The 20,788-nt window shown below is 33.2% G+C and overlaps 1 protein-coding gene across 11 annotated transcripts in view; it reads left to right on the forward strand.

Annotated features, from left to right (window-relative positions):
- Positions 1-20,788, forward strand: part of LOC143255710 (SPARC-related modular calcium-binding protein 1-like) — a 114,370-nt gene that overhangs the window by 39,382 nt on the left and 54,200 nt on the right. For all 11 annotated transcript variants that reach the window (XM_076511798.1, XM_076511808.1, XM_076511815.1 and 8 more), the window contains 2 exons: positions 15,539-15,631; positions 18,742-18,963. In XM_076511798.1, coding sequence (XP_076367913.1) covers positions 15,539-15,631; positions 18,742-18,963 — 315 coding nt within the window. The remainder of the gene's footprint in view (positions 1-15,538; positions 15,632-18,741; positions 18,964-20,788) is intronic.

Here is a 20,788-nt window from a genome sequence, read left to right on the forward strand (position 1 = left end):
ACTGTTTTTGCAGTGTATTTTATAAAATATTAATACATTTTCTCACTTTACTTATGTTACGTTGCTTGGTTAGTATGTTTGGTTTATAATTGCATGCAAAGCTACTGAAGGGATGTTGATAATAGCCTTCCTGCGTGTTAAGGTGTGCGACTTGTAATCTGAGGGTCGCGGGTTCCCATCCCCGTTGCGCCAAACATGCTCGCCCTTTCAGCCGTGGGGGCGTTATAATCTGACGGTCAATCCCACTATTCGTTGCTAAAAGAGTAGCCCAAGAGTTGGCGGTGAGTGGTGATGACTAGCTGCCTTCCCTCTAGTCTTACACTGCTAAATTAGGGACGGCTAGCACAGATAGCCATCGAGTAGCTTTGTGCGAAATTCAAAAACAATCAAACAATAGCCTTCCTAATTTTTAACTAGTAGACTAGAGGGAAAGCAACTAGTCAGTTAACAGTACCCACCGCAATGCTTCGCGGGACTACTGTTGCCTGGCCATATCATAGGATTTCACTGTCACTTCGACAGTGTTTCGAATGGCAGAATGTGGGCACTGGTCGCGAACCATAAATTTTCAGGTTCTTAGATCGGGCAAGTTAACCACTTGACCATAACCGAACTGCTTAATATGAATCGACACAAATACACAAATATTTTACAGAAGAAAAAACCAACAAAAAACAATTTTATAAACAAAAAATTACTGTCACAATTAATTTCGCTACTTGCCTAACGTCAGATGCAAAAATTAGCATAGGAAAGTGAAATAAACAAATATTCTTTGGGTTTTAGGGCTTTATCTTGGTATTCTGTTATTATTCCCGCTCTTGAAAGCTTACCAAATGCTCGAAAAACAAAATACATCTATTATATATTTCTATCAATTTTACCGCATTTAACGGAATTGTTTGTATCATTAGTAGGCATTTTCCCATATTTGTAATGTGAGTAAAACCTATATAAATTGAAAATGATGTTAGCTCATGTTTGTGATGCAACAGAAACCGTAAGGAACTTGGGACACCAAATTTTAGGGTTTTATCCCCGCAGTGAGCGCTCTTCAGCTAGCTTATTTTATTGCTTGGGCTTAAACAAACCAAATAAAAGATCTGTTAAGAAAACAATTCATAGCATCACTGTAAAAAAACTGAATAAAAGAATACTTGTAAAAGTTGTTTTTGCGCTTTATGTATGAAAAGGAAGGATTTTGTTCTGTGAATCCAATATAATTTCATGTTATTAATAATAACTTTGTTGTATACAGACATTACTTAAGTTCCTTGCAAAAAATGCCATTTTCCTGATCATTGTGATGAATGTCTAAAAATTATGACAAATAATGGTTTTATGTTGCTGATATCTGCAACAGATAGTGTTTGTCATAAGATTTTCATTTCTTGAACACAATAAAAGCGATATATTATTATAATCTTTCATTAGATATGTTTCGTAACTATTGTGTTTTGAGATGTATAAATAAAACTGTTTTTTAATATTGTTTTTGCTGATAATTTTATCATACTTTGTATGTACATCAGTTCAGAAAAACAAGAAATCCTATAGCGTAAATCTTGGACAGAATAAAACATCGAGAAGAATATTAAATACCAGCTCTATCATCTATGGTTTTGTTATGTAGTTTACCGTCTTATAAAGGAAAATCTATAATAAATTGAGCTCTATAGTTCTGTGAGCTTCATTTCTCTAGGGAGTAAATACACAGTAACTTATAAATAACATTCTTTGGCTCTCGCTTAAAGCCTGGCTTAAAATATATATAGTATATAAGTGTGTGGCCAGTTCTTGGTGTGACGAAACAGGACACCCAGATTTTCCATATTTTTGCTGTAGGAACTTCCCTTTTATGAATCCCCTAATTTTCAATGTTAACTGTTGTTAAACATGCGGAAAGTACTTACTATTGTAATGGATACAACGAAGTTTAAGTTATCCGGAATTCCAACAGCTGACATCAACGCATGAATGATTAGAGTAAATTGTTTTATTACTGGTCATTGTCTCAATGAGAGAAAATTTATCTTAATCATAATTTTAGGTTATTTACTCTCTTTAAGTTCTGCAGTTATTTATATGGGCCTGGCATGGCCTAGCGCGTTAAGGCGTGCGCTTCGTAATCTGAGGGTCGCGGGTTCGCGCCCGAGTCGCGCCAAACATGCTCGCCCTCCCAGCCGTGGGGGCGTTATAATGTGACGGTCAATTCCCCTATTCGTTGGTAAAAGAGTAGCCCAAGAATTGGCGGTGGGTGGTGATGACTAGCTGCCTTCCCTCTAGTCTTACACTGCTAAATTAGGGACGGCTAGGACAGATAGCCCTCGAGTAACTTTGTGCGAAATTCCAAAACAACCAAACAAGCGTTATTTATATATATATTTTTATGCAATTAAATAAAAGTAAGTTTATTTAAATTACATTCAATTTTTTGTGACTGCAAGTTATTTCTGTAGTGCCATTTGGTCTTGAAAGTTGAATTAACATTCTTGTAAGCAAACAAATAATGCATATAAAAAGTAACAGTTTAAACTCCGAAAGTTGGCGAAGCATTAGGAATCAATAGTCCTATAATTTGTAATAAAAATCATGCTAAGAGCAAATGTTGTTGTTTTTTTCACGTTACACTTAATTTATCCGTTACAGATTCAAAATCAGGAGCATGTAAAAATCACATTTTGGATCTCTTGTGTGTCTCACACAAGTCATTGTCCAAGAGGCTTCTGGTATAACACCAAAACTCGTCAGTTTGGTTGGAATGAGAGACAAAAGATGTATATACGTGTGTGTGTTTTTCAGGGAATTAATTGTTTTCAACTTTGTTTATAAGATAAATGTAAAACAAACATACGAATAAATGTTTTTTGCTCAGAAAAGGATGTTTTCTTAATTATGAACTATAATAATAAATATGGACTTTTTATGCTTCCTGTAGAGTAAGTCGTGTTTGTATTCGTTAGTTACAGAGATATGTATTTTTAGAAATGCTTTTTCATGACCACCAAGGGAAGAAGTCAAGTGTTAATGTATTTTTAGCCGTTATTGGGCCACTAAACGTAATTCAATGTCCTGCATATTAATTTTTCACTTGGTTCATTTTACATCTCTTCTTCGCCTTGTGGTTCACTAAAATTTGGGTTTAATCCCTGAGGTGTACACAGCACAGATGGCCCGCATTGCGCATATTTATACTTAAAAAACAACAAAATGCATAAGAGACGAGTTAAAATAATAAAACTAAATTATGATCTACAGAGATAACAATACAATACTTTAGAGCTCATGTAGAGTAGTCTAAATTATGCGAGTGTAGTGAGTTCTGCGTTAGTAAGTACATTCTTTAACCACACTTGTTTCATGCTTATACGTTACCCTAAAAGGGATATTTTTAAAGATATTTGGGGGGGTTACATTGAGGCCTAAATTAAGTAAGGAATTGGCAACAACACAAATGACCTTGTTTCAGTGGAACTTTAGACAGAGTTAACTTAGTAAGTTTGAAAATTGCCTGTTGAAAGAAAGACACTCATCCAAAGTCAAGACACAACAAAACAAATGAAGAACAAACAAAAATATATACTACGGGTTCCTATCAAAAACCAAAACACCTCTAAACCACGATGACAGCACAACACTAATTATTAAAATAGCCACATATAACCTTATACCGTTATTACCTCAAATTATTCTACATACACAACATAACACAGCAATAGAGCGAACACAGTTTGAAAAGGAAACACATGATAGTGAAATAAAATGGACAGAGCCCTGGAAAAGAAAGTAGTAAGACTAACTGATAAACATTCAAATCAGTTTATCAAATCCAAACCGTAAATAATCAAACAACAACAGCTCAAGAGAGAAAAGGTCAATTTGAACCTGACCATTCCAGATCTTCAAAACCTAAATACTGAAGAAGAAGAGATGGATGTTTGTTGAAAGAAAAGAAGATGACATTTTGGCTTCTGTACCGAAGGCTTCTTCACCTAATGTAGTATCTGAAGCGTTGTCTTCTTTTCTTTCGACAGGTAATTGTAGTTCATTAAAGTTTTCAAACCAACTCAAATGATATTCTCCAAATTTGGAATATTATCAGGCCTCATTTTGGAGGATATAATGCCAAATATTACAGAAGTCTGCTGGAATGATAATGTAAGGTAGCTTAAGGTGAAACTGTAAATTCTGTAACTACTGTTTACGATATTAATATCGTTTGAGGTATTTCACACCCTTGGAGGGTACTTTAGAAATCTGAAAAGTTAAAAATATATGAATTTACTTATTTCAGTTCTGTTATATCGCTTAAGTTGACCACTTTTTTAAATATTATTTGTTGTAGTTAAACAGTTCAACTTAGATGTAAATAAATATACGTATGTTCAAAAGTCAAGTTTTACCACTTGGATATTTGTTCGTGTTATCCATGCAGTTGGTCATAGTACGCATATTGCAATGTTGCAGAACTCGTATCATAATGGATAGTTAAAGAATACGAAATATTGATGTAATATTGAGTTTATTGCTAAAGGAACGTGGGAGAAAAATACTGTTTTTGATCTTGCACTGGCATTTGTTTATATATGTTGAGAGTTTATTCTATTCAGTCGGAATTTTCCTGTTCCTTTTAAGTTAATTTAAATATCATTATAAAGAATATGCTTGCATTGAGAAAACAGGGAAATACGTCACACATTTTTCGCAAAGTTTTTTAATATGGAGAAATATTAACTCAGGTTTCCTGTTGATAATACGTGTGAAAGACTTTCTAACACAAATGGGCCGGTCTTAAATTAGTCATTACCATGCCAGGCTGTGGATCTAAGGATCTAAGGCTCGAACCGCGATATTCTGTTCAACATGCCCTTCATTTTTAACCATGGGAGTATTATAGTTATGACCGTTAATTCCACTTTTCGGTTAAAAGTAGCCGCATAAAAGGCAGCAGTGCCGGTGATTGGTTGCCTTCCTGCTCGATATTTCTAAGTTGTAGGCTATTCCTGAATCTTAGAGACTTTCTGTGCTTTTTTTTCATCTGGCCACTTAGTACATATTTCACACAAGATGCGGTTAAGTATGATAGTTTCAAAGATGTAAATCATCACTGTAATTGAAATTAAATATGTTGAAGATATACAGATAATGCTTATAATAATATGAGCAACACAATAGATATGTTAAACTTTTTATATACGATGTAAACAAGTATATTACTACTGTTTAAGTTGGATTAAGTCATTTTTTGGGCACACTCACTATTATCGATCATTTTGAATATCCGATTGCGTTGTCTTAGTTTTATTTGTAAGTCGCTTCCTACATGGTTTATTATTATTGCCTAAACCGTTTTAAATTGGTTTTATATTATTTTTAGCAAAATAGTTATTTACATAAAGTGGTATGTAGTTTGTAACGTAATGTGGTCAAATGGTTGGTAAAAGCTACTCCTAACAACGTAGTTCGTTACATAATGTAGTATATGATGGGCAAACTACACCTGTCTGTTTTAAATTATACACAACCATGTTTACTGGTGCTACATAGGTTTCTGTTTTTTAAATTTTGGTAATTAAAAATTCTGTTAAGATTTACAAACATACAGAAAAGAAACGCAATATTCTGAGCGTTTACATAAAATAGAATGGGGAACTTCTTCCGTCAAGATAAATGGTATAAGTCAGTGAGAAGTCGCGTAAATCGTTTTGTATAAGCACTTACCATATCAATAAAAAAATAAAAATTTTAAATCGGTTCAAATTAAAGGTGAATTTTACAGAAAAAAGAAAACATTGCAGTCAAAAGAACTACTCATACTGATTAATTTTGCAGGTTCAAATTTTTTATAAAAAATATATGCTAATAAACGAAACTTGGTGCAGAAAGAGCCCTTTCCGAGCGGCAATCCGAACATTTTAGTTTTTACGGTTGCCGCTAGGAAAAGTACTGTGACGTAATAATTGCCAAACAAACCGCCAACGCCAGCGCGTTGAATGTAAATAAATATGGCCAGTGCATACGGAGAAACAGAGGCGGAGTCTGTTTTGACTTTGTGTTCTGAACAGTGTTGAGTAGCTCAATATCAATTCGAACCTACTCTGAACGAACCTTGAACAGTTACTTTTGACACAGATATGACAAGTTCTCGTGATGAGGACAGTTCCACGAGCGAGAGAAGCGGAACTGTGAGTGATACTGATAACGCCCAGGCCGATTGCGAGTCGGTCATAACTCTAGTGGAAGAATGGTAAGCCTAAGTCATGACAACAAATATGGTCTGTATTATTTCACGTGCAATTTTAAACATCTCGAAACCTGTCTGGTGTTTATAAATTATTGGTTTTACAGACTGAGTTTTATTTGTTTATACTTTGCCGACTATGGTAACTAATACTCGGCCCTTCCAAAATCATTGTACTGGGTATTTATGACTCGTAACAAAATGAATTTCAATTATACGTCATAATTATGTCTATAAAATCAAACTAGATGTAGCAGTCTGAATAGTTAATTTATCTTGAAATGTTAAATTTGATAAATGGTATTCTTCAAACTTTTCCATATGTAAAAATGATACAAAAACTTCTACAGAATGATCTACCAGCTTTTAAACTTGGAATATACTCTATTTGGGATAGATTTGTCCACTGTCTAAACCAGGAAATCAAGGTTTCACTGACTTTCAGGTGCCACAAATGCAAAACACGCTCATGAATGTGAAATACGTATGTCTAGTTATATTCTTAAAAAACTTGTACTTTTTATATTATTATATTATACTGGTTATTGTTTATCGCTTTATACTGCACACATACCTTTAAGTTTGTTCATTTCGTAATGGCAAGGGATGTCTTCAGAGGGGTGGAACCTGTACACTGCAGGCTGAGATCAGTCCTCAGCTCTACACGAGGAAAGATGGTGGGGACGATCCTGTCTACTACCGATGATTTTTTTCAGTCTCAACCTGCCTGGCTTGAAACCCACGGAATCCAAAACAGTGGGATCCGACACAAAACATGAGCGTTCAAAGTGATCTTGACAAAGCTTTGCATGGTGTGAAGGAGTCCAGTTCTTCCTATTGACCATCCGCACCCACTGTCGTCACCTTGCCGGTTTCTTCTCCTTGCACGGAAACGGAAAGAAGCTTTTGCCCGATGCCGAACTGTTTTTACAACCATAAGCAACGCAGTAAACCATGTTATCATAAAACAAACATAAAGTAGCAATATCAAGACAAAAAATAGTTTCACAAAGTATGCAATCCGAAAACAGCACCGATAGATTTACATAAAACACCAGCACTGAAAGGAACACAATGGTCGGCGCGCAACGAAGCGTGTTTGGCAACTATTAGGTCATAGTTGTAAAACGTCACGGAAATAGCCGAACGACCGAGAGGAACTTAAGTTCGAGGACCCGCATATTTTGTTTCATTTTTTACTCAAAAACTAAAGTGTTTAAAAATACGGCAACCACACAGGAATTATACCTAACCAAAGTACAGTTTCTAAGGCAATTATTAAATTTGTTGAAAATTCACCTTTGAAACATTTTATCCTCACTTCACATTTTTAGATTGTTCAAAATGCAATACAGAATGAACAAAAGTGTTCTGTGTCAAGAATAAATAAAACAAAATAAAAAAATGATAATATATATTTTTCTTTGTTTTTGAATTTCGCACAAAACTTTTCGAGGGCTATCTGTGCTAGCCGTCCCTAATTTAGCAGCATAAGACTAGAGGGAAGGAAGGTAGGCATCACCACCAACGAATAATGGGAATGGCCGTCACATTATAACGCCTCCACGGCTGAAATGGCAAGCATGTGTGGCGCGACGGGGATGCGAACACGCAACCCTCAGATTACAAGTCGCACGCCTTAACACACTTGGCCATGCCGGGCCGACGATATGTCAACCCGTTCACTCATGTCTTTCTCAGATCTAGATCGAATGTCGTGTTCATGGAAGTTTCAAAACAGACGAAGGAAGCACCTTAAAGCTTTCCAGACGAATTAGAATTATGATAATCCATTTAAGCCCAGACCTAACGTTACCAAGTAATTAGCATACCGGATTGTGGATCTGACACCACATGATTTGTCTCTCATTACCCCAAAAAAAAAAAAAAAAAGAGAGAGAGATTCACACTTTGATACCATGAATACATTAATAACGAAGCAGTCAAATTCTTCTATTCGGTCTAGCAAGAGTAATCTAGAGCTGCGGTGGGTTGTGTTCTATTCCCGGTAGTTTATGATTTAAAAATTTTGGGCAGGTAGCCTTCATATAGCTTTGCATATAAATACAAGAAAACAAATAAACAACCCACCTATATCTTTGAATATTTCAAAGAAGAAAATTTGAAGAAAATTATGTTGCAATATAAATAAAGTCTGTGTTAAAGGTGGACATCTTTTCTACTTTTATCTTTTATTTTTCGGATCTCAGAAAATTGTTTGGATGGTTTTGAAGGAACAAGGACCTTATTGCGTGTTACTGGCACATTAAATTTTTAAACTTAAAAGAGGTAGCTTGGCCGGCAAGGTATGTTAGAAACATTTAATATATTGTTTAACTGAACCTCATGAAGTCATTGACAACTAACAGAAAGAAAAATAACAGTGAGGACAAAGAAATGAATCATTCGTTTACTTCAGAATATCTCGGTTGAACGTTCTGTGGAGCTCTCTGGATATCCACGTCATTTCACTTACTTAACCGTTTCTGTTGTTTGTGATTAACACTGTAAAAGTTACCAGGAAGTTTAACTTAACTTCATTTGTTCAAACTTACCAGTTGAGTTCTTCAGGGTGCCCACTGAATCACTTAGGTGTTTCATAACTCTACAGACTTAGTTATTTAATATTTGCATCCTGCGTATAATTAAGTAAATATAGAAACATTACAACAGCAATAAAACTATGCTGTTTTTTTTTTTTTTCTGGGAGGGGGAGGGGTGAAGAAATAAATAACGTAGTTAATTCTTTTTAAGTGACATTGAAGCATCATGCAAGTTAGTTAAGATACCTATTAAATTAGTGACTACAAAAAACTTTAGTTTGTAATAATGAAAGGTAGAATTAATTAATTGGACTTTTCTCAGAACGTCATAATAATTGTTTGCTTCTAGTTAAGCTCAAAGCTACACAATGGGCTATTTGCATTTAATTCAAATTGCCTCAGCTTTTCATTTTATAAACTCTTAAATCTACTGTTGAGACACAAGGTGGTGTTATAATATTATTGAGTATATACATGCATATATACAGCGTGACTGAATAGCATTTCAATGAATTTTATAGAATTGATTCTACGCTCTGTCTTTGTAATTCGAAAAAGGTTTGTATTAACATCAGGATAATCAGGATACTCCACCATATCATGGTGTGACAGCGCTATAAACAGTCATACCCGGTTATGATCTACCTATTCATCATTCCTCCCTGTAACTTTTCATAATTCGTCTAATGCACTGCTGGCTAAAGTCCTAAGGTCAATGCAAACGCTTATATCGACCATGCCAAAGCGAATGTTTGAAGTTATTCTCAATATCGGCCGTGCAACTCACTACTGAGACCTCTTGTTGGGCATTTCCTACCCTGTTTAGGATTTCATTTCGGTATGGTATTGAACTTTTGACCAGCTAGTATTTAGGCTAATTTCGAAGTGTTCACATTTTCCCTGTTAAATGCTGAAAACGTTTTTTATTTTTATTTTCCCTTTTCTTATTTTCATCTTTCGAAGCTCTACTCAAATAAGTGGTTGAGTCTAACAACGCAAAATGCATATTTTTTCTTTATGTTCATTGGCCTCAGTATAGTGTTGCTATACTCTCATAAGATTGCATACAGATTTCAACTTGTCTCAACATTATGTTTGTAGTTTTCATTTATAGATTACATGTGTTTAACAAAGTTAGATGGTGTTACTAAGATGCTACAGAAGGGCGGATGGTATTTCTATAGAGGGATAGTTGAATAGAATGGTAGTCTCATAGTAGAGTGTCTCAGCACATGATTACATCATGTTTGGATTGGATTATACGTTTTTAAACTCATTATTTAAATAAGACAGCTATTATTACATCAGTTTTTATCATACTTACATACTACACTTTAATATATCCATTTTTTAAACGATGTAGATATTATAATAGATAATTTAACTAACATAGTTTTGTAACTGTCCATTGCTTTATCATTCCTGTAGTTTTCACTTCTATATTTAATTTGCATGACATACGTTTTGCATTTTTTGTATGTTATATGTAAAACATTGCTAATTCTATGCTATGAACGTTTTATGTCACATTAAATTTTAATCTTTGACAAGTTCGCTTGTCCAGTGGAGATATACTGAAAACCTTTAATATATTCTTTAATTCAACATCATGAAGTCATTGATAATCAACAGAAAGAAAAAATAACAGTAAGGATGAAGAAATGAAGCATTCGTTTACTTGAAAAGTATAACGTCTATTTATCCTGAAGATAATGTTTATTTAAATCTCTAAATATTATACTACAGTTTCATATTTACCTTTATAACTTAGTTTATTTTGTTAAAGTTTAAAGGATTGATGTCAACAGTTATGTTTAATCATTACTATTGTTACCCTTCTGTAATCCTTTGTATAAGGCTTGTTTATCGCTGGTTTAGAACTTTATGCGTATGAAGTCGATAAATAACATTCTTACTATATAGGTCACTCTTTTAATCATACTGCTGACATATTCGCCTGATCCCAATCAGTATACTTAAGCTTTGAAATTTCAAGACTGCTGACAATAATCCGACAAAATGCGTCATTTAGTATATGACAGTCCTTTGTTAAAACTGGCAGAATAAAATGCCAATGGCATTAAATAGCCTGGAAGTATAAGCGTATACCTTTTTGGTAAAATATCTTATTTCCAGTTTGTAATAATTTGCATGAGACTAAAGTCATGCCACTTTCAAACATCTCTTTTAAGTATTTGTTCAGAAATCAGAAATTCTGTTACACAATAACAATTAATCTTAATGGTAACCAAAGCATCAGTTACATTTTTCACAAATGAACATAATTTATAAATGAAAAATAATTAACAGTTATAATTTTAAAATAACCTTTAATTATAATTCAACTAATTATTCTTTCACGGTTTATAAATTCAACACATTTATTGTTTATCATTACTGAATATTCGTTAAAACAATGTAAAATCAAGACTTGACAAGTATACTGAAACGTTTATTAACAAACTCCAAGATACACTACTATACACAAACATCTTAACTTATGAAATACTGAACTGGCTTTCATATAACGTTTGCATATCACATTCATATTACTGTTTCAGTTAGACTCTGTACTTATCATTTGTGTAACACTGTGTGAAAAAAAAACATTGAATTTTTCAAGGGACATCGTACTAAACACATGTTGCTCAATAAAAAACAACAACAACAACTAATAAAGTATCCAAACATGAGTATTATAGTTAAACATGATTACTTGGTGATGACAGAATTATTATTTGTTCACACTGCACATTCAGTGCATATGAAATTTCATTTTGTAGGCTGAGAAGAACTAGCTCACATTTCAAATATTTTTATCACATAGATTTTGAAACAATGCTTAGACAACACGTATAATATTTTCATTTAAAATTATACAAACTGTCCGTTACAAATCAGTGTTTAGACTAAAGATCAAGTTTAAAATTACATATTTTAATTATTCTTTCATGATGAATCATATCCATGAATAACAGTTTCTTACAAGTATGTTGGAACATTAAATACAAATCTGCGTTTATATCTTATGTACAACTCGTGTTTAATCGTAGTCCAATATGCTGTCATTAGAATTTGTAAATAAAACCACAGACTCAAATATCGCATATACTGAAACATTTGTTGACAAAAGTTTAAGATACACTAATATGTTATTTATGTAAACATTTAATTTATAAACTACAGGCCTACACATGTCTAGCTTAATCTTTTATAAGTTATATCCGCATATTCTAACAAGTATTTTTGAGCAATTAATACATATCTCAAAATATATTTGCTATATAAAACTCATTTTCATGGTAGCCTAGCATGTTACCATTAATGCATGTAAGTAAAATCACAGACTTAACAAGTAACATGTATACTGAAACATTTATCAACGAAACTGGTTTACAGTTTGCAAAAACATCTTAGTTTATAAGATGCTGAACTACAGCCCAATGTAATAATATCTGCAGTATGCTTGCTTGTTTTGAATTTTCGCGTAAAGCTACAGAAGGGCTATCTGCGCTAGCCGTTCCTAATTTAGCAGTGTAAGACTAGAAGAAAGGCAACTAGTCATCACCACCCACCCGCCAACTCTTGGGCTACTCGTTTTCAACGAATAGTCACAATATAATGTCCCACGGCTAAAAGGGCGAGCATGTTTGATGTGAAGGGGATTCGCTCCTGCGACCTTTGGATTATGATTCGAATGCTTTAACCACCTGGCCATGCCGGGTCAACTGCATTATGCACTTGTTTTTAGCATCTCTTTAGTCAAATAGAATAAATCTCCATAAAAAAAGGATATTACGCAAAGTGATTTGACCTAATATGATCATAGAACGTTTCTTCATTTTAGAAACTTTGCGAAACGTGTCATGTCCTTGATATATGTAACTGTTCTGGAATTTTGGGCGTTAGATCTATTTCCTATAATTTAAAACTGAAGTTTCTCCATAGCTTCTATGTTATCATTAAGTGAAATTGCAGACTTTTCAAGTACCACACATACAGAAACATTCGTTAATAAAACCTCAAGTTAAATAAATACGATTTATCACAAATAATAATTATACATTCTGCTTAAAATATGTAAAAATAAAAAAATCAGTTTGTTGTTTTTTACTATAATAGATATAGACCTACAAGAAAAAAAACAATTCTTTAACATATTATAAATACATCACGTTTACTATTCATCCAAAATAAACTGTATGTAAGTCTGCCAATAAATAATGTATTTTATTCGTCACTGAAATTAACGGTTACTAAAAACGAATTTATCTATTCTTCCACTTCAAATAATTGTACAGAAAACTAAATGTATATTCATGACATTCTCATGAAATGGGACGTTATTTTCTGTTTTTAATGCAGAATTCATTTACTTGTAATCCAAACCTACTATTGTTTATAAATATGACTTAATAAAATATATTACAAATCTATTTTCTCCAGGGTGTGTTTGTTTAGACGTACAAGGAATTATCAGTATCGTCCATCTTACAAGGACTTTGCATTTAATTTATATTTTTATATTTTAAAAATCTACATTAGGCTCCTTCCCATTTTTTAGGCCCGGCATGGCCAGGTAATTAAGGCATTTGACTCGTAATCCGAGGGTCGCGTGTTCGAATCCTTGTCGCACTAAACATACTCGCTCTTTCAGTCGTGGAGCATTGCACTGTGAAAGTCAATCTCAGTATTCTTTGGTAAAAGAGCAGCCCAAGAGTTGGCGGTGGGGGGTGATGACTGGCTAACTGCCTTCCCTCTAGTCTTACACTACTAAATTAGGGACGTCTATAGCAGATAGCCCTCAAGCCTTGCGCGAAATACAAAAAAAAAACCAAAAAACATCTTACAATTTCGGTTGTGTTCTTCAAATTTATACTAGGAGCAAATTTCGCTAGCAGCTCGATACTCTCTGATATTTAGAAATAACACAAACTGTAGTATGCATAAATTATAAAATACTAGATTAATATTATTAATTTAACTTTCATAAACGCCTAACACATTTCAGTTAGTACACAATTCCTGTACGCTTTCTACTCGCTACACTCTCCTGCTTTTGTCCATTAGCTGTATAATTGTCAATGATCTCAATATAAGAACGAACTTGGTCTATTGTCGTACAATATTTGAACACAATGAAAACAAAACTCATATATAACAACCAATACACTGATTTTAGCTGTAAAAACTAGGTTCTTCTGACATAAATAAATGTTATAATATTTAGGAAAATTAGATGCTCACTGTAACAAGAGAAAATGTATTAATATGATGCTTTATCATTCACTTATATTGAATAAAATACCAAAATCTATAGTTGTTTTAGTGATGAAACAAAAATTTAATGTGTTGACGTGTTCTTACTTTTCCTGTGGAAGCAAAGTTGACATTATCAGGCTCTTGAACGATATAAGGAACGGAAAATGTGTTAAATACTTTGGTGTCATGTCACTCTGTCATTGAAACAAGAGGCATCATAAACAACACTATAGTGGACATATTTAAAACAGTGATATAAAAAGGCGATATATATCCTTTTATATGAAATCAGTTTAAAAAACGCATTTATTCGTTTTAATTCACATAAAAAACAAATTGGATATTGACCAACATGATTAAATTTGCCCCCAGAGACTGTTTTTGTTGTACTCACCATTATGCCCAATGTTGAAGAAAAAGTGTGACGTAACTAACTTATGAATGGATATTTAATATAAAATTACTCTCAATTCCACAATTTCAATTCTGTTGTTTAATTAATGATACTGAGAATCCGTCTTTATTAATATATACTGAATTTACTCCCAGTGGCGGACCTTAGTACTAGCTAGTGTGAAGACTTGAGGATGCTTTATTTCACTTTAAAATTTATCAGTTAACAAATAAAAACTTATCTCGAAGTTTTCTTGAAAAGAGTTCAAAACCACTCTTTTTTCGAATTACTTTTAGTATTCACCAAACTGTAATGTAAAAGACATTCCTTGGCTCGTGTGAGACGTGTAAAAAGTGACTATAAAATACATTTATAATATTCCTTCATGACCTTTTTCATTACTATATAATAGTTTGGATTATTATAAAGTAAGCTTGAAGTTTCAAAACTGATACCGAGCTTATTTCCAACATCTTTGGGAAATATATTCTTTTGGTTATGATAATCAAGGTATCCTGGATTAAAGGGAGCCCCACAATTAAAATATATGTAAATAAAAAGTGTTCGCAACTACGTAGTTATGATAATAGTGATTTTAGTCGTTTTGTATAAACTTATTATTTTGTAATTGTTTATTAAATTGTTTTTAATGCTTGTATTTTCATAAATATCTGCTTGGCCTATGAAAACAAAATCGTTATAATGTCTTGATATTTATTGTACAAATTCGATATCATTATTTGTATGATAATTAATAATTTGGATATTATATATTCATACTTTGTATTTGCCTATTGCTCAAACTGTATTGAATTGCATTTGATTTTTCTTTATGAAGCTTATCTTTTTGAGGATTCCCCTACAATCCTCCCAGTGGCATAGCAGTATGTCTGTTGACTTTCAACTCTAAAACCGCGCTTCGATACCTATGGTGGCCTAGATAGTTCTGCTTAACTAAAATCTCTCCCACAGAATTTGCCTCGAGCGTTTCAGATTCTTATTGCGACCATGATTACGTCACTGCTTTTAATGTATAACTAATTAATGCATGTCTGTATTAGTAATAAAATAGAATTAACTATAAATAATTTTCCTTAGTTTGCAGTAATACAGACAGAACTACCTTCAACAACAACTTGGTCAATATTTTCAAATCTGAGTACAAGCGGCTACCAAGTTCTCTCGATGTGGGTGAGTGAAATTTCCTAAAAGTTTGACATTTTAAATTGTAAGACACTAAAATTTAAATAGCCTTACAAATTCTGACCCTTACATTTTTACGTGTTTCAATATGTAAAAATTATTATTGTATAAAGTTAAAAGAATCAATATAATTTAATTATTTATTCTTCACAAAATAAATACTCATGTGGCATTAGATCTAAAAGTTAATAGTACATAATTTTAATATGAATTCTGAAACAGCTGTTTAAACAAACAAATTTAGGTAAACAATTAAACTCTGCGAAATATTTCTGTTTTGTTATTTTTAATATCAGAGTTATCTGTTTCACAAACATCATGAAATTGAACATCAGGTGTCTTTTCCTTTTTTGCAAAGAAAAACTTTGTCAGTTGCATATTTCAATCGATTTTTGTGTATGTGTGTGTGCGTGCGTACATAAATTTCTTTTTTATATAATTGTAAAGTATTTCAAATGTAATATCAGGTTAACCCAAAATTTCTAGTTAACTATTCCAGTACTGTATCAGTAATTGTATTTAAAATAACCTCATTTATTCAATTTTAAGAAATACAGGTAGCTGTTTTCTAATACAGAGGGTAATCACACTTTATTTGAAAACGATTTGTAGCTAATGCAATTATGCATCGCCATGACCTTGAGGTATGTTCAGTAGAATTATAAATAATTTTGAAGTATATGGAATAAGTTAGATAAACAGGAAATTCGTTCAAGATACAAAATTACGTAGCATACTGAAAACGTTTACTAACTGAGACGATACTAAATGAAATAAAGAGGCTGAACAAAGCGTGACAATCAACAAAATAAACAGGTGTTTATACCTTGCTTTGTCCTTCATCTCTTGATTTAGAGTTGAAAAACCACACATCGTATTTGTACTGTTGGACCAACGCTACCGTATGACAAGTTATTCTTAGAAAACTGGCCGAGCATGGGCAGGTGGTTAAGGCACTCGACTCGTAATCCGAGGGTCGTAGGTTCGAATCCCCATCACACCAAACATGCTCGCCCTTTCAGCCGTGGGGGTGTTATAATGTGACGGCCAATCCCACTATTCGTTGGTAAAAGAAGTGGGCGGTGGGTAGTGATAACTAGCTGCCTTTTCTCTAGTCTTGCACTGCTAAATTAGGGACGGATAGTGCAGATAGCCCTCGTGTAGCTTTGCGCGAAATTCAAAACAAACCAATCTCGGAAAACATAGTGAGACATTAACCCTAAGGCCTGGCATGGCCAAGCACGTAAGGCGTGCGACTCGTAATCCGAGGGTCGCGGGTTCGCGCCCGCGTCGCGCTAAACATGCTCGCCCTCCCAACCGTGGGGGCGTTATAATGTTACAGTCAATCCCACTATTCGTTGGTAAAAGAGTAGCCCAAGAGTTGGCGGTGGATGGTGATGACTAGCTGCCTTCCCTCTAGTCTTACACTGCTAAATTAGGGACGGCTAGCACAGATAGCCCTCGAGTAGCTTTGTGCGAAATTCCAAAAACAAAACAAACAGACATTAACCCCTGCGCATTACCTGAACAACCATTGAAGGGCATTACTAACTTAACACAAGGTTGCATGCTAGAGTGTTCTTAGTGAGCGATATCATGTGCCACCTAACTTTGAGAAAGAAACAAAGGTAACTTGAAATAAAATTAACTTAACGACTTTTCGTGTAAGGTGGAAATCTGCACGTACTCAGAACAAAGAATAGATTGAGAATCGTTATAATAGCAATACAAAGAGAAGTACTTTATAATATTTTTATATATTAGAACGTCGTAAGAGAAATGTTTAGTTGCAAATTTCAGACCATTCTACAGTGCAGTGCTAACTTCGATAATATTTTGGCTGGATGAGTATAAAAAGACTCTAAAAATATTCTTACAATGAGAATGTTAAGTCAAAACATATAGGACTAAATGAGAACACATTTAAAAGAGAAAGGCCTTCGAAAAAATCCCAAGAGAGCAATAAACTTCAAAAACATACCCCAAGCCAATTCGTGCAGTATTCAGAAAGAGAAAGCTGTGATTATGAGAGAGTACCATTCAATCACAAAAAAGCCAATCTGCTGAAACTGGTCATATCTCCGAATACTGTTGCTAAGGTAATAACTAAAGATTTGAAGAAAGATCACAAGCTTCTAGCAACATCACGAAATAAATAACTGTGTTCATTAGAAAATGGACGAAGAAAATGAAATCAAAACTATTTAGTAATTGCAATCTAGGGCAAACACGGTTCATTTCTTTCTCATTTAGTGCCATAATGATTACCCTCTTAAGGCCCTGCCTGGATTTTAACTATCGTCAGTTTATGCATTGTTTTCTTACCACTAGAGTGTCAAAGCAAGTTCAATTGAACCACTTATGTGTAAAGTCTCCGTTTCAGTTCCAAGGAATATTGTGCCTTTAGTTTCCTTAAATGTTTCCTTGGAAGCAGATATCTACGTCCATGGATCGTTTATCAAGATGTGTGGTCTGAGATTGACCATTCTTTTTAGCAGCAGCTTGCTGCAATAGATATGGTGTTATTCAATTAGATTGGATACGATCAACGATGAAGGAAGTGTTTTAAGAATAACATGTTAACGGTTGTTAAAGGTTAAAACCGAAAATATTGTTTAAGATCTAGAGTACCAAACTAATGAAGCAATTCCTTCTAATCTTTGTTAGTACAAAGTAAGAAAACTGTTTGATTGGCTACACCGATTGCCAGGTTAATGTTTAGTTTTGCTCTAAGTGCATAGCTTGCTCTGATTGGAAGATAATATTAGTTTATTTATAAAGTGAGTTGAACTTTAGTGAATACATAAGGAATTTGAAGGGAAATTATTTTCAGTTTGCTTTGAAGAATTCAGTTTTATCCGTTAAGCTGTTATTTTATTTAATTATTAAGTTCTCATCCTGTATATGGGTTTTTATGACTAAATTTGCTCATTATTTCTCTGTTAATTTGTTAAATTCATTCTTTTCTTACCAGTCCAGTTTATTGATAGGTTTTCAGTATTTTCTCAATCTACAAATCCCTAACCTGACTTTATATCTGCAGTGCTTATCAATATTTAGTGGAAAAAATCGAATAAAGCCATGTTTTGTTTTTTAAGACTCTGAAGACAAACAGGTAATTCAATGGAAGTTCCAACAGCTAGATACTAACGGAGACAACATTCTTAGAAGAAAAGAAGTTCGTGATCTACGGCGGATGGCCAAAAAGATTATAGAGCCTCGCCCTTGTGCTAAAACGTTTACTAGGCATTGTGATTTTGATCATGACAACACCATCTCGATGACCGAATGGACGTCATGTTTAATGATGGACATCAGTCGTAAGTTTTTGTTGTTTTTTATTATTATTTCATTTTAAGAATAAGTTGAAAAGTGAGAGCATGTCGTAGTGTAGTAAAGCTGCAAGTAACAGAGTAGCAACCTAAATTTTAGGCTTCTTTGTTGTGTTTAATACTACATTTTCATGTTGTCTAACTGATTTATTAAGCATTTACGCATAAATAAAACTAAAAAATATGTATGCCATCCTACCTGAAAGTTGCGTTGATTACTAACTTCGCTGTATAGTTACTGTAACGTCGCAGCGATCGAATTACAACAGTTGTCATGAGGAGTGTCATATGCGATTATCTAAGCCTAATTACTAACTAGTTGTTACTATTTTTTTTATCATGAACTTGTTAATTTATATCTTATATTTCGGTTAATAACCTGGTACTTTTCATTGTATGTAGTGGTAATTGCCAAGGTTCAATTCTGAGTCTTGATGTTAGAAAGGCAGTTATGTTTTGCACTCATCAAGACTTACCTCATGTATTTGAATCAACTATTTTATTTGTTTTTACTCCAGGTTTTCCTGATTACAGTACTAAATTGACTGAGTGTGTTCTTAGTTATGCTTCTTCTCCTTTTTTAATGTATGTGTTTTATTTTAAATTATTTAAGTATTTATTGTATAATTTTATCTGACGTGATGGATCAGTATTAGTCATTGTGTATTCTTAAATTCAAAACTGGTATTTTTACTGATGTGCAGTAAATGTGATTGTGCTGTGTTGTGCGTTATGATTGAGGCTTAAGGTGGTATGATTCATAGTAATTATAATTTGTATTGTGTTGTGGATTTTGATTAAGCCTTGAGGTGGTTTTTATGTAGTAACTGAGATTGTATTGTGTTTTGGGTTCTTAATACTGTCCTGACTTTATATTGTTTACAAATTATCTATGTATTTGCATAAATATCTTTAAATACATAAGAATATGTGTGTTTATCTGTAATTTTCTTTCTACTTATTTATGGGATTTGTTTTTATCCTTGATATTACTTCCTTCAGTCGAAATGTAAGATATAAACTAATTGATAATTTATACCTGATAAAAAATAGTAATTAGTTATTTGACTAAATGATTGTATGAGCTACTAACCAGGATAGCATTTTTGTGCAGATGTTTTTATTTAAAAAAAAGACGTATAATGGTCGTTAACTTTTCTTCTCACTGCAACATGATATTCATGAAATATTTTCACAAATGAAAAGTTTGTTAGGCCTTTTCGTGAGCTAAATTACTGAATACAAAATAATTTGTTCATAAATTGTTTAAACAGTTCTCAGTTTACCTAAATGCAAATAATATATTTCGTGTCGCGTGACTGCTAATGAATTTTAAAAAAACAACAACATTTGAAACACAAGAAAATTATGTTGGGTCTGTATTGTATTACCAGTTAGAAATAATTACATACATTTTAACAAGATTTTAAACTTTATTACTTATTACTCTCTGAATAAACATGTCTACCGCTCAATAGCAGATAATCAACATATCTTGAAATAACTAGTTTCACTCTCACTAAAATTATTATCTGACAACCTGAAAACTTAAATTAAATGATGGTCGTCTCTAAATTTATTACGCATGAGTTAGCGGGGTCTCTCTAGAAAAAAATGCTTCTAATGTCCTAGGCATTACTTTGGTTAAAAATTGCAAATTATTATTTCTCTTAAAAAATGTTAAGGTTTCGAATCATATCACTTACCAAATTTTAAAAACAGCCTTCGCTATTTGCAGTAGACATTTTAGTCCTAGTGTTAAAAATTGTGAATAGCATTTATCTTTAAGATAATCAATAACAGAACTCGTGTG

The sequence above is a fragment of the Tachypleus tridentatus genome, chromosome 1, assembly GCF_004210375.1.
Source record: "Tachypleus tridentatus isolate NWPU-2018 chromosome 1, ASM421037v1, whole genome shotgun sequence".
In the NCBI taxonomy this organism is placed as follows: Eukaryota; Metazoa; Arthropoda; class Merostomata; order Xiphosura; family Limulidae; genus Tachypleus; species Tachypleus tridentatus.